Consider the following 14,747-nt stretch of genomic DNA (forward strand, 5'->3'; position numbering starts at 1 on the left):
GAATACTCTGAAATACTTGTCATTTTTAAAGCATCTGTTTTTATTTCCATTTAGCTAGAATGAATTTTAGTTTATTCTCATCTTATATGTTCCAAATACTTAGTTTTGTCTGCCAAGGGCTGTGTTTAATGATGATTTCAAAGCAATTCCCAAAATAATATTTCATCATGTGCAAAAATGTAATTATCAACAGCTTAGAATCTGGTGTCTATCATTTGTTACTATATTTGAAGAATATACATATTCAAGATTTGTGTGTATTTAATCCTTAACAAGTGGCTTTAATAAGTTTAAAGGAGGAGTACAGCTTGGCTGCCATATGGATCGAGAATTTTCCCCCATGATTTGGGTTGTTTTTAACTTTGAAAAAATTATCTATGGAAACCTTCTTCCTCTCTGAAATATTGATTTCTTTTAATGCCAGTTTTAATTAAGTAACTATAGTTATTCCTATCTCTCATTTGGCATAATTATCTATTTTATTTAGTTTGGATTCCTCAAAAATTAGCCGAGTAGAGGATTGTTATATGCATGCTAATGGTATGCCTGTATGATGTTGTGGAAGGATGACAGTGTTGTTGGAGGAGGCATCAGCTGTGGTAAAGAATCACCTTTTCTAAAAGCAGTTTGTTAACAGCAAATAGAGGCAGAAGTATAAGGAGGAAATTAATATAACTCTCGTCGAACCTGTTGTAGACTGAGCAGAGGTGTAGCTGTGGTGAGCAGGGGGAGGGCTCCCTCATAATAATCCTTCCTTCCATGAAGTTTTCTTTCAGTCTCCACATTTGCCTCTCTCTCTGTGTATGTGTTCTGTGCCTTCAAGTCATTTCAGACTTATGGTGACCCCAAGGCGATCCTATTATGCATGGGCATAATGGCAAGGTTAGTTCAGAGGAGATTTGCCGTTGCCTTCCTAGATCTCCCCGGCTGAGAGCATGTGATTTGTCTAAGGTCACCCAGTGGGTTTCATGGCTCAGTGGGAATCAAACCCTGGTCTCCAGAGTTGTACTCTAGCACTCAAACCACTATGCCACGCTGGCTCTCTAGAACTCATATATTTGCTGTGCCCATGTTCCCTTGGAAACTTTGCCTGCCTTTTCCTTTGGGTGCCTAAGCTGTATTCCTAAATGCTCAACTGAAATGTTTAGATACTGGAATGCTAGAATTTTGGGGAGTCAGAATTCTTACTGAGGGACAGTTTTGCCCCTCCATAGCTACACTCCTGATCATAGGGCATGCATATTCTCTATTCTATGATAGATTATTTTCTCTGGAGTAAAACAGAAGCCAAGGTAGGTCTACCAGGTGTCTTCTGTTTAAAGGGCAATCCCATCTATTTTAAAGAAGACAAAGGAAGAACAAGGATCTGAAACTTGCCCAGCAGGAGACCAGACAGATCACCTGATTTCAGATCTTTCTTGTGTCAAGTTGTTCATGCAGCAGGCTGTAGTGGGAAGTTGGCATCTAGTTGTTATGCAAGTGGATGCTGCTTTTTGCAACAGTGGTTATTACTTGCACTACTTCACTAGCAGGCCTTTTTGCTGTGTTGGAGTTCATTTGGATCTCAGTTTTGGACACAGCATGTCCCAATATGTATTTTCATTTGAATTATAGTAATAATTTCTAAATTTTTGTGATACTCCGGACAGTGATGTTTTCCCTCTGTTTGGATAATACATAAATTGCCATCCAAACTCATGAATTATTACTACTTCCAATACAGCTTTAGCATTAAGCCAGTGTATCAGTTCTCAGGCTGCCAAGCTGCTCTGTTTCAATCCAAAAAAGAGAGTCTTATGACACTTCAGGCTGGTTTATTTTAGCATAAGATTGTGGACTGTAGTGATGTTGGATATCCTTGGAAACATGCACTGTTCAGTAAAGTTTTACAGTAGGTTGATGCCTGCTTGTTATAAGCATTGTAACAAATGGTGTGGAGCAATAGTTCTCAAACTGTTTACCCTTATGACCCCCTTTAAATCTACATGTGAACATTATGCCCCCCTGCTCAATACAGTATATGGATAAAAATATTTTGTTTGTTTCGTGTGTGTACTTTGGTTCACACATTCATGTATATTCATACAGTATTTTAACATTTTATATGGAAATAATGTTCACATTAGAAGTTTTATTTAAATAAATTCAGTACATAACACAAATGTATATTTTACACATTGTGTCTCACAAACAGCCACACACATATGCCAATGTTCAGTGTACACATTCCATCATGCCCTTTATTCTTTCTTTCACTCATACACATACTCATTTACTCGCTTTTTCACAGTCACACAGAAACATTCATTCTCTTGTCTATATGCAATTATACACAACCGCATGTGTGAATATGTATATGTGTGTGAGAGAGAATTAGCATGTGAGAGAGTTTGAGAATGTGTGTGAATCCATGCCTGTAAGGGAGAGAGACCATGAATTGAGAGTGTGTATTTAAGAATTAACTGGGTAAGAAGGTGTGAGGGAGAGAGCAAGCAAGAGAAAGCATGCAGCTGAATAGATATGTGTGTGTGTGAGAGAGAGGCTTGTGTATGTCACAAAAAGGGATCCTGTATAGCACCTTTTTAGACTGAAAGAATTTGATTTGAAAACAGTTTGATCAACTGAATGAATGAACTGTTTTTAATACAACTGCTTAGAAAAGCTGCATCTTAATGGAGATGCCTTTCTTTATCAGAGGGAAGTAGAAAAGCTACTTTAAAGATGATGGCTGTGTTAAAAGATGACGTATGCTGATATGCATTTTTCTTTACTTTTTTGTTCCTATCTTTGTGCAGGTTTAATTATCAGTTAACTGAATAAAATTTGTACAATGTAGTGACTGTTTCTTAAATGAGATATTAGCCCATTTGTTTCCGGTACGCCTTCTAACTAATCTTTTTTCCCATCTCAATATTATCTGCCTAAAAATAAATTCCCAGTGTTACAGAGAGACTAACAATGCTATCCCGTGCACATTTCTATGGGTTGATATTGTTGTTGTTTTCCTTCAAATCATGCCTGATTTATTGTAACCCTAAGGTGAACCTCTCAGGACACGGTGACTAGCAGTTAAGATGCTGACTCTTGACAACTGCAAGATTGGCAGGTTGGCAGTTCAAGGCCGAATCGCTGTGTGATGGAGTGAACTCCTGTCACTGGTCTCAGTTTCTGCCAAACTAACAGTTCAAAAGCATGTAAAAGTACAAGTAGATAAATAGGTACCACTTTGTTCGGAAGGTAACAGCATTAGTTTCAGTCATGGTGGCCACATTATTATAGAGGTGTCTTTGACAGAGCTGGCTCTTCAGCTTGGTAACAGAGATGAGCATCACCCCCTATGTCGGACATGACTTGACAACCTTGTCAAAGGGAAAACCTTTTTAAGGTGAGCCTATCACAGGATTTTCTTGGCAAGTTTCTTCAGAAGGAGTTTGCCATTTCCATCCTCTGTGGCTAAGAGACTGACTTGCCCAAAGTCATCCAGTTGATTTTCATGACTGAGTGGGGATTTGAAACCTGATCTCCAGTCATAGTCCAGTGCTCAAACCACTACACCACATCCTCCTTACTCCTTTCTCTGTGGGAGTAAGCACAATTAAATATAGTGGGCATTAACTTGTGACTAGATGTGAATAGAGCAATGCTGAAAGTGATTTGAATTTAGACACAGCTTTTTAACTGGCATAGTTCTGAGGACAGACTTGTAGAATTTGGCTTGGGTCCAAAGCTGTCTGCAATCTGTGCTGACTTTACCTTCATTTGGAATTAGCGTTCCATATCCTGTACCATTTTTGATGGCCCTCCAATGTTTAAAATCAGCATTTGGTGAGTATGGCAGGCAGATGCCAATAGGGATTCCTAGGGGAGGGGAAGGCAACAGCCCATTCTGCAAACAAAACATCATTCACAGGTCTTAGTATCCAAGTCTTATCCAAGCCTATTATTAGCACTGAGATGCACAGAACTGGCTAATTAGATAAGCAAGCATTTGTTGTTTCTAGGCAATTGTGGCTGTCTAGAAGCTTCTAAAAAGCACTGTTCTCACTGGCATTACTGTTGATTGAGGCTTTACTGACACTGGTTTCCCCCCTCCCACCCTGCAAAAACATCCTGCAACCAGCAGCTCCTGTTCTGTTGTTCATTAAGTCTAGTTACTTTTAATTCCAGTGGATGTTTTTGCCCTAAAATGTACACTATTTGGAAAAAGAAGTATGCTTTATATCATAAATATGTGGCTTTAATTAACACTTGGATAGTTTTATTTTGGCAAATTTTGAAAAGACCTCTAGTTTCTTATTATGTGTAGCCAGACAGAACCTTTGATCGCTCATATTTGCCAAATATTAACTCAGTTGCTTTAGGCTCAGGATGCAAATGATGTCATGGTAGCAAGTGAGAAGAGTGGAAAGTAAGAAGCTGGACTTTGCCGAAACTTTCATTCCTGTGATGAATAATACTATTCTTTGTCCCCTGTTCCCTTTCATAATCAGATAAAAATAAGTTCATCCTCTCATACTCATAAATTTAAAACAGGTTTGTTCCTCCTCCCCACCCCAACATGGGGGATGAATAGTGCCAAATGCCAAGAATGGTATAGTGGTTCAAAGCCTTTTGTAAAAATTAATCCTTTGCCAAGAATATTGAATACTTTTATGCAAAAAAGTCTAAGGTTTTATTTAAAAATTATTAGTTATTTGTGGGGGTTTTTTGGGCTGTGTGGCCATGTTCTGGAAGAATTTATTCCTGACGTTTCACCTGCATCTGTGGCTGGCAACTTCAGAGAAAGGTAGCATGGAGGTGTGTGGGATATACATACTGTGTGACCCTTGGTTGAGAGGAAGAGTTTTTACATGTTAATCTGTGTGTTGGTCTGTTAATTTGTGTGTTGGTCCTAAATGTTGTTCTCAGTGAAGGACAGGAGAGACCTTCTCATGGCTGCAGGAGTTTACAACATACCATGTAGCTGCGGACAAGTCTACATAGGGACCACCAAATGCAGTGTTCAGAAGTGAATCAAGGAACACGAGAACACTGCAGACTGGGCCAGCCTGAAAAATCAGCAGTAGCAGAACATGTTATAAACAAACCTGGGCATAAAGTGCTGTTTGAAAACACTGAAATTCTGGACCATGCCAACATCTGTTAGGTCAGAATGCACAGGGAAGCCATTGAAATCCACAAACACCTGGACAACTTCAGCAGGAAAGAAGTAACCCTGAAAGTAAACAGTTTGGCTACTAGTCCTAAAAAACACCAAAATCAAGACTCAGCAAATGCAAATGAACACCACCCAGGGGGTTTCCCAGCAGACAATGGATCGCTAATTAAATAGACACGAAACCTCCTCGCATTTCCTCCCACCCTGAGTCCTTACCATTCACCAACAGACTAACACACAGATTAACATATAAAATCACTTCCTCTCAACCAAGGGTCACACAGTACATATACCCCACACACCTCTATGCCACCATTCTCTTTTACCCATGCTAGAACTTGGCCTAAATACCCTAAAGGCACCAGATCAGTTTTTGACATGGAATCTAAACAGAGTCAGCGCTAGTTAGTACTTGTGTATGACTACCAACAAATGCCAGGCTATATTTCAGAGGGAGGAACTGACAAAACCACATCTGAGTATCCCTTGCATAAGAAAACCTTATAGGATTCATGGAGTCACTATAAACTGACAGGTGACTTGAAGGCACATACACACACAGAGTACTTTGGGCAAACTTTGAGTTAAAAGGAGTTTCCCCACAGGTCAGATTTACAATTTAACTATGAATTTCCCCCTCCTCTGCAATAATACACAACACAACTCATTTATATGAACCAGGCTGGTGGTGTTTTACTAACCATATTCTTCAGCCCAACAGTAATTTATTTTCTATCAATGGTATTCTATAATCTGTCTGATACAGACTAATCTGCAGGGGGAACTTTTGGTGTATAGCGGGGCCTACTCCAGTGAAAGGGGATTGGCCAATATGTGCTCTTTTTCTTTTTCTACAATTCAGTGATTCCATTATTATTTGCTTTTGTTAGGAATCTTTGGCTTATGCAAATAGAAATCTGGAAACAATTCCAGGTGAAAAGGTCTTAAGAGACACTAAAGAAGAACGTGATCAGCAAAACCGCCTTAAAGAGATTGAACAGCAGCTGAAAATCTTAGAGGGGACTGTAAGTCTTCCAAACTTTGCTATTTTGTTTAAGTCTATAATAATAGATTCCAAGAATAAGAAATCTCTGTATGTATAGATTAGAACTGAAAAGATTTGTTTGGAGGGTTTTTTGTTTGCCCCCCCCCCCCATCTTATTGTTAACAGAATAGCAAAATTACAGTGCTGATTCTAAATAATTCTCTATGAAGACAGAATATCCTTTCTAATGTGGAGTTCAACATAATGTAAATTATGTTAATCTGAAATGAATGGAGGTGTATAACCCCTTGTAATTTGTAGGCAACACGCAACTTTCCAACTTGGATAGATTGCTAATGTAGCCAAACTGGTCCCACTGTCACACAAGATAGAGAATAATCATATAGAGGAAACCCTGGGGCTTTCACAGTCCCAGCCCCAATTAGGAGACTGGCTGAAATATTGAGAAAGTCAGTTTTTTTTTTAACATCATGGCTTGATTATGCAGGGAGTAAAGTCAGTGGATATACATGTGCCCATATAGATGCTTTGACAAAATGTTCATGAGCCCTGGTTTCCCTCTGGAAATGCTCCTTCATATCCTATTGGACATCTGAAGAATGGAGGAAAAATAAAATTATTCTGTTAGGAATGTTAGTAAATGTTTGTTAGGAAGAATGTTTTCCAAGTGCTTATAGCTGTGGTAGCCCTTAGAGCAAGGGTGGGCAACTACACAGGGGGTAAGGGCTATTTTCCACCTTGCTCCTATCTGCTGGGCTGTGCTGGTGCATTTCAGCGTGCCTGAAGTGGCACAGTATCACTTCTTGCCACTATTTTGGTCAATATTTAACATTTTATTTGTGGTTTGGTGGGTCTTTGGAGGGCCAGCGGAATCAAACCAATGTGTATTTTGGGGACAAAAATATACCCAGAAATTGGGCCTTTAAAAAATTTATTATGGGGACTTTAGTAGCCACACTTAGGAGTCCCAAGGACTAAATGGTCCCACAGACGACACTTTTCCCTCTCCTACTTAAAATAGATTAAAGTAGTAGCATTCTAGACTTGAGACTGGAGCAGGAGAAATGTTGTTCATGCTTTTGACTGCTTTCCTGAGTATACATACTTATTCAACAGTCTCTCACAGTATATTAAATAAATGCAACAGAAGAAGAAGTGTTGTGGGTTCCCAGCCATTCCTCCTCCATTTGAGGAGCCAGAGAACAGAAACACGCTCTTACTTCCACAGGCAACACCTGGTTGCAGAGCCTCTCTTGTATGTCTTGAATCATTTAGTGTAATTGTCTTTATCACCACAGTGTAGCACACGGCTGCAGTGAAGGAGCAGTTGCTGAAATGAATTCACTTCTCCCCTCTGTTGTTTATTTTAGCCATGGTGTAGCATTATGTCTGCATGACGTACTAGAGTGAAATATTTCTTGAAGTACTAGAACAGCAAAGAAAGCAGACTAATGAATCTTGTTCTACAAATGTTTATTTTCTATATGTATTTATATAAATACATTTACTACTCATTGTTTAAAAACACAGTGAAACATTTCTTGAAGCATCATAATAGCAAAAAAACAAACAAATGACTTTTCTCCTATATATATATATATATATATACACACATACACACACACACACACACATATACATACATACACATATACATATGCATATATACACACACATATATATGTATATGTGTGTATGTGTGTGTATATATGTGTGTGTGTGTGTGTGTGTGTATAAATACTGTATATTTACTGCTTATTGTATGAAATACAACCTCAAAGTGGTTCACAAGGTTAAAAACAAACAACAGAAATCAACAGTGAAATCCCTTGAAAGAGAAAACCATCCCACTCTCAAATTAGTGGCAGATCTTCAGTTTATATAGCAACTTAATGCATTTAGCAGTTAAAAGCCATGCCATTGTTGGGACTTCCATTGTTGTAGGGAGGCCATTCCAGAGTGTAAACAGTGAATTACCAACTGTTTGCCAGTTTTGGTTTCTTTAATAGTCCAGTCTTAATTGGATAGTTTTCAAATAATTTCTGACAAATGATCCTTTAACAGTCTTCCAGATGTATGTGCCCTGGGTCCATTTCTGATTCAACACTTTCATCCATGTTTGATGTTTTTGCTTAGAATAATTTCTTTGAAAGCATTCCTGTGGGAAATGTATCAGAACCAGAAGTCCATGTTGATTTTATACAAAATCTTTGTGTTCCTATTAACAGAGTTACTTAAGGAGTGGCAATACTGGACAGAGGGACACTGACTGCAGTTATTATGGAAAACTTTCAAATGCTGGCTTGGCAATAGTTCTACATGATGAAGTAGACTGCAATCTGTGAAAGCTTCTGTTATAATAAAAGTTAGCCTTTTAACATGTGATTTACACATGAAAGAGCAAAACCAATCGTGGTGTTTTGCTAGTATTTTACGCCTAAGTGATTGTCCTTGCCAGTAGAATGACAGAGATAAAATAGCTGATGTCAGTCTTGTAGCTGTAGTTTAAGAAGTCAGTGGGCAAGCAGCTAAACAAAATAAATCCGGGATATGTCATTTCTTTCTGTCACTGACCTTTGCCCCCTTTCCTCCCATTGGTCACTGGCCCTTGCTATTTATGGGAATACAAGCCAGGACAGGGATCTGCTATTTGGTGGCTTAGTCTGCAATAAGCAATGACTGGACTTTGGAATGCACTGGGGCTACTGATTCATTAAAATACAATGAATGTTAACAGGTCAGTTCCGAGGTCTGATTAGTACGAAACAATTTCTTGGAATCTGCTGTGGCATATAAACCTACTGCATACCAGACATTTTTCCTGACTTGAGAGGATGCCCACAAGACCTTATAGGGCTGGAAACTCTTATTAAATGGTAAATGAATAAACCACCTGTACCATTGCATAACCTATGGCTAGGTTGGCATTTCTTTGTATTAAGAAAATTGCTGTAGTGCTTTAGATTCAAGTTTCTGTAAGAGATGACGTGAGGTGTTGGGACTTTTGGACAGGTCCTGTCAATCATTGGGTGGTTTCTCAAAGAGCCTCGTGGCACTTTAAAAACAAACAAACAAAAAGCTTTAATACATAGTAAGATTCTATGGTTTTTGCTGCAACAAACATGCCACTCCTTGACATTTTCTTGAGATTTGTATGGTTACACATTAAAATGGAAATATGTTTGTAATGTTCCTCATTTCACAGTAAGGGTCACTGCCTACTTTCCACAGATGTGCACACATACATTGCTGAAAATTTTATTCCATCCATTGTGTGTAATATTCATTTTGTCTTCAGTAGCTTCCCATGCCCTGTGCTGTTGTGGTTGTGTGCCTTCAAGTCATTTCTGACTTATGGCGACCCTAAGGTGAACCTATCATGGGGTTTTCTTGGCATGATTTGTTCAGAGGAGGTTTGCCATTGCTTTCTCCTGAGACTGAGAGTATGTGTCTTTCCCAAGGTCACCCAGTGGGTCTCATGGCTGAGCAGGGATTCAAATCCTGCTCTACAGAGTCATAATCCAACATTCAAACCACTACACCACGCTGACCCTGTTATACACAGTTAAAATATATCAATTAATTGTACTGAAGATGTGCAAGAAAACCACAGTTGTACAATATCGTGTCAATGGACCAAAATAATTGGTTGCATGCACAAAAATATACTGTGATACTTTTAGTAAGAAATTTATGGTAATACAGAATGCTGTAGATTACATAGTACTATTAATATTCACCTGCTGTCTTCATTGTTCTTGTTCAGTTTCTTTATATAGCTGCAACTGTCTTGGTTCTCTCTACCTGCTTTTTTTCAGAACTGCCCTAGCATGTGGAATGAGGCTATTGAAAGTGGCTTAACACAGAAGAATGACATCTTAGCAGTTCACATTGGCAAAACTTCAAGAATTAATCTCCCAAAGGTCAAAATAGGGACTAAATAGGATAAGAAAATGATGTCAGTCATTGGTAAATAGGTCCATTTGGTGCGTGTGGGACTTCAGTCTATAATAGTAGATCTGGTTTTCTAGCACAGGAAGGGGAAGCACGCAAGCTACTTGTTGCCTTTTAGGGGATCTTCTGCAGCCATCAATGAACCCAGGGACTCCTCAAGACCCTAAAATCTGTCTTGGGATTTGTTATTTTAGCCCAAACCTGTGGGGTTTTTGGCTGAAAAAAATAAACACTCTGGAGATGTGTTTATTTGTTATGTGTTTTGTTTCTAAAGAAGCCCCCCCCCCCAACAAAAGCTGCCTAAGAGCATTTAGACATGGATTCTAGTCACTGCCAGGAGTAGCTCAGTGATCTGGTGGAACAAAATTGATCTGCCAATTTTCAGACATAGGTAGAAAGATGGATCACAGGATTCTGTATTTCTGAAGTAAAAGCTCAACAAAGTACTTAGATATATCCAAAGCCTCTCTGATTCATCCACTGTTACACCCTGGAACTACCTTTTTGGCTTTACCATCAACATGACACCCACTGTGAAACACCCAGTCAAGAAAAAAGACTTCCTACTCCAAAGGCAGTTTCCTTCTGATTCCCACAAAATAGAAATCAGCAGTATCCTGGGATGGTTTGCTGGGAATCATAGGTAGATGATTCTTAGGTAGGTTGTTTCTTTGTAATTGCTTTGGACTGAAAGCCTACATCTTAATTTTGATCAACACACATACATTTTTCATAAGAAAATTGCGCTGTATATAAGATGCCAGTTCTGATGATCAGAAGATCAGAATGGTTGCAGTTTGAGTCCCGAGTGATGCTTGATGGGGTGAGCTTCTGTTACTAGTCCCATCTTCTGCCAGATTAGCAGTTTGAAAGCATGCAAATACAAGTAGATAAATATGTACCACTTTGGTGGGAAGGTAACAGAATTCGGTGCAGTCATGCTGGCCACGTGACCACCAGAGCAGTCCTCAGACAATTCTAGGCCTTTGAGTTAGTGACAGAGATGAGCACCACCCCCTACAGTCGGTTACGACTAGACATTCATGTCAAAGGCAAACCTTTACCTTTTCACCTTTATGGTTAGCAAGCAAAATAGGGCTGTTGGGCAATATATAATGGCAATATTTAAGATGTTCATTATCTATAAAAATTAAAAGGGGAGGTTAAAAGGAGTCTTGTGGTACCTTTAAGAATATCTGTGTATTTCAGCATAAGCTTTTGTGGTCTGTAGATCAAGAAAGTTAATGCTGGGATAAACTGGTCAGTTTTAAAGATCCTTCAAGACTCTTTCATTCCCCTTTTATACCGAATAACCCTGCTGTCTTCATGATGATAATAATTAAAGTTCACTTGCAATAAGAACATTTTTTTTCTAAATATGCTTTTCAGTTTTAAGAATTTTGGTCAAAACTCAGCATGTTTAAACTTATGACTAGCAAGTGATGTTTAGCTATAAATGTATAGATACCGCAATCCCATATACTTATCAGTAAATGCATTACACTGAGTTTGAAATAACTTGGGTTAAGTAAACACTTGTACTTGCTTTGAAAGAGAATTCTTATTGAAAAGTTAGATTTGACTGGAAATAAACAGAGCATGTCTTATTTCTGATTTTCAACCTGATAATTCTCTTCTCTAAAATTGCAATAGCCTCTTTCCACATTCTTTCACTTTTCAATTCCTTGGAAACAGTTGATCCTACCTTTGTCTTGCAAACTGTATTGTCACTAAAGCTTAACAGATCCTTGGCTTTCAAGGGCTTATTGTTGAACATTATTGAAAATAGAATAGAATAGAATATTCAATGAATATTGAAAAGAAGTTTGTGTATAAAGGATAATAATGACAGCGATTTCTAAAACTTGAATTTCTCTGGAAACTCCTATAAATGTTACTCTATGAAAGATACCTGCATTGTACTGCTCTTTAGGTAAAACCATTAGCCCCCGAAATGACTGAACTGATCTTGGCTTGCAGGGTTATATCCATATAGGCTTTGTTTGTTTGTCCATCAAGTGCCATGCCTTCTAAACTAAAACAAGCCAACTATAACTACAACGGATAGGGATTTTTGGAATTTGAGGTGTTTATAACAAGAAGCTGTTAAGTATTTTTATGTCTCATTGTATTCAAGCTCCTTAGAAAGTGGCTTTAGGATTACAGTATAAATTACTTTTCTCCTCTGTTAATGTCCAAGACAGAATATGTAAATGCAGGAACAAATTCTGATGCCTGTGTGGACAACAGATGCCTGACAGACCCAGATGAAGTCTCAGGGTGGAGCCCACTGTAAAAGCTGTTTGTTTTTCCTTTTCCCTGCCATCAAGTAATACTATCCACGTATTTGGCCCTAGAGAGCACACACAATCTAGGCTCCCTTGACCAAAAGGGAAACAATAAACTACTTATGGAGTAGATATACACTGGTGCCTCGGGATACGAAATGATCGGGTAACGAAATTTTCGGGATACGAAAAACGTGGATTGGAAAAAACTGTTTCGGGTTACGAAATGTTTTTCGGGTTACGAAATCCATTTCGGCGCGAAATTCAAATGATGCAAAGTGCAGCTACAGGCTTTCCAGGGATTTCCAGGGCTAACGGAAACCTAAGGGGGCTGGGTTAGGGGTTAGCTTTGGCGCGAATTTTGAATTTCGTTAGCAGCAGTGATTGGCTTGCGAAATCAAGCTGATCAACTGTATTGGCTAACGAAATTGGGGGGGTGGCTTGCCTTGAGATACAAAAGCCGGCTTCCATTGATCTGCTCCTTTGTCTGGCCCTGTGGACTGTGTGAGGAAGAGTTGATATTCTGAGCTCTGACTCTTTGGTTCCACTTGAGGTTCGGACTTTTCCTGGCCTTTGGACTTTTTCTGCCTTTGCCAGGTGTATCTTCGGATCAAGACCGGCCATCAGGAATTTCTCTACAGGTAGGTTGATGGATTTTTACCTTCTTCTTGTGGGGTGGGGTGGGGTGAGACAGTGTGACCATGCTTTTGCTGTGGGGTGCTGGGTTTTTTTTTTTGTTTTTTTTTTTCAAAGTGTGGATTGTGGGTTTTGCTACTGGCATGTTCAGATGTGTGGATTATGGGCTTGGGGTGCTGGCTTGCCTTTTTTGGCTTTTTTTCCTTTTAGGGTGGCATGTTCAGATGTGTGGATTATGGGCTTGACATGCTGGCTTGCCTTTTTTGGCTTTTTTTCCTTTTAGGGTGGCATGTTCAGATGTGTGGATTATGGGCTTGGGGTGCTGGCTTGCCTTTTTTGGCTTTTTTTCCTTTTAGGGTGGCATGTTCAGATGTGTGGATTATGGGCTTGACGTGCTGGCTTGCCTTTTTTGGCTTTTTTTCCTTTTAGGGTGGCATGTTCAGATGTGTGGATTATGGGCTTCACATGCTGGCTTGCCTTTTTTGGCTTTTTTTCCTTTTAGGGTGGCATGTTCAGATGTGTGGATTATGGGCTTCACATGCTGGCTTGCCTTTTTTGGCTTTTTTTCCTTTTAGGGTGGCATGTTCAGATGTGTGGATTATGGGCTTGACATGCTGGCTTGCCTTTTTTGGCTTTTTTTCCTTTTAGGGTGGCATGTTCAGATGTGTGGATTATGGGCTTGACATGCTGGCTTGCCTTTTTTGGCTTTTTTTCCTTTTAGGGTGGCATGTTCAGATGTGTGGATTATGGGCTTGACATGCTGGGTTTTTTTTTTCTGTTTTCAAAGTGTGGAGTGTGGGTTTTGAAACTTTGGCCATGGTCCCATGTGGGCCAGAGAGTCCCACCATAGGGTGGCATTTTCAGATTTTGGGTTTCTGGCCTATGGGCTTGTGTTCTTGTGTGCTTTGGCCATGGCTGTGATGATTTGAGAGTGTGGGGTGGGACTTTTGCAAGTTTGGGCCAGAGAGTGTGACCATGGGGGTGGGGGTGGTTTCCAATTGTGGCTTTTGCTCAGTGCCTGTGCCTTTTGTCCTTTTTAGGCTTGAGCTATGGCTCCCAAGCCAAGCGGTGAGAAAAAGAAGAGGGCTCCCTTGTCCTTGGAGGACAAGAAGGACATCATCGCCAAGCACGAGAGGGGCGTGCGCTTGGTGGACATTGCCAAGGAGTATGGACGAAACCCTTCGACAATTGGCACTGTCCTCAAGCAGAAGGAGGCCATCAGAGCTGTTGTGGCTCCAGCGAAAGGCGTGACGACGATTGCCAAGCAGAGGACACCGAAGCACGAGGAGATGGAGCGCCTGCTTCTCCTCTGGATCAAGGAAAAGGAGCGAGTCAGGGACACTGTGACCACCTCGGTCATCTGCGAGAAGGCCATCACCATTTTCGAAGACCTGGCCAGCAGGGAGGCAGATGAAGGAACTTCTTCGCAGGAGGAGCCAGCCACCCCGGACTTCAAAGCATCACGTGGCTGGTTCGAGAAGTTCAAGAGGAGGACCGGGATCCACTCTGTCGTCCGTCACGGCGAGGCGTCCAGCGCAGACCACCAGGCCGCCGAAGCATTCGTCGTCGAGTTCAAGGCCATGGTGGAGGAGGAAGGCTACGTCCCGCAGCAAGTCTTCAATTGCGACGAGACGGGCCTCTTCTGGAAGAAGATGCCTCGCCGCACCTACATCACCCAGGAGGAGAGGAGACAGCCAGGCCACAA

General features: G+C 40.2%; 1 protein-coding gene across 8 annotated transcripts in view; it reads left to right on the plus strand.

Moving 5' to 3' along the window:
* Positions 1–14,747, plus strand: part of FSIP1 (fibrous sheath interacting protein 1) — a 146,233-nt gene that overhangs the window by 35,567 nt on the left and 95,919 nt on the right. For 7 of the 8 annotated variants that reach the window (XR_016280975.1, XM_089521984.1, XM_089521983.1 and 4 more), the window contains one exon: positions 6,049–6,183. The exons of the other annotated variant lie outside the window; for it this stretch is intronic. Coding sequence is in view for 6 of the 7 variants with exons in the window: in XM_089521984.1 (XP_089378110.1) it covers positions 6,049–6,183 (135 nt within the window). In the remaining variant the exon portion in view is untranslated. The remainder of the gene's footprint in view (positions 1–6,048; positions 6,184–14,747) is intronic. 8 annotated transcript variants of the gene reach the window in all.

The sequence above is a fragment of the Sceloporus occidentalis genome, unplaced genomic scaffold (genome assembly GCF_023333645.1).
Source record: "Sceloporus occidentalis isolate IW3139 unplaced genomic scaffold, rSceOcc1.0.p SCAF_4, whole genome shotgun sequence".
Taxonomy (NCBI): Eukaryota; Metazoa; Chordata; class Lepidosauria; order Squamata; family Phrynosomatidae; genus Sceloporus; species Sceloporus occidentalis.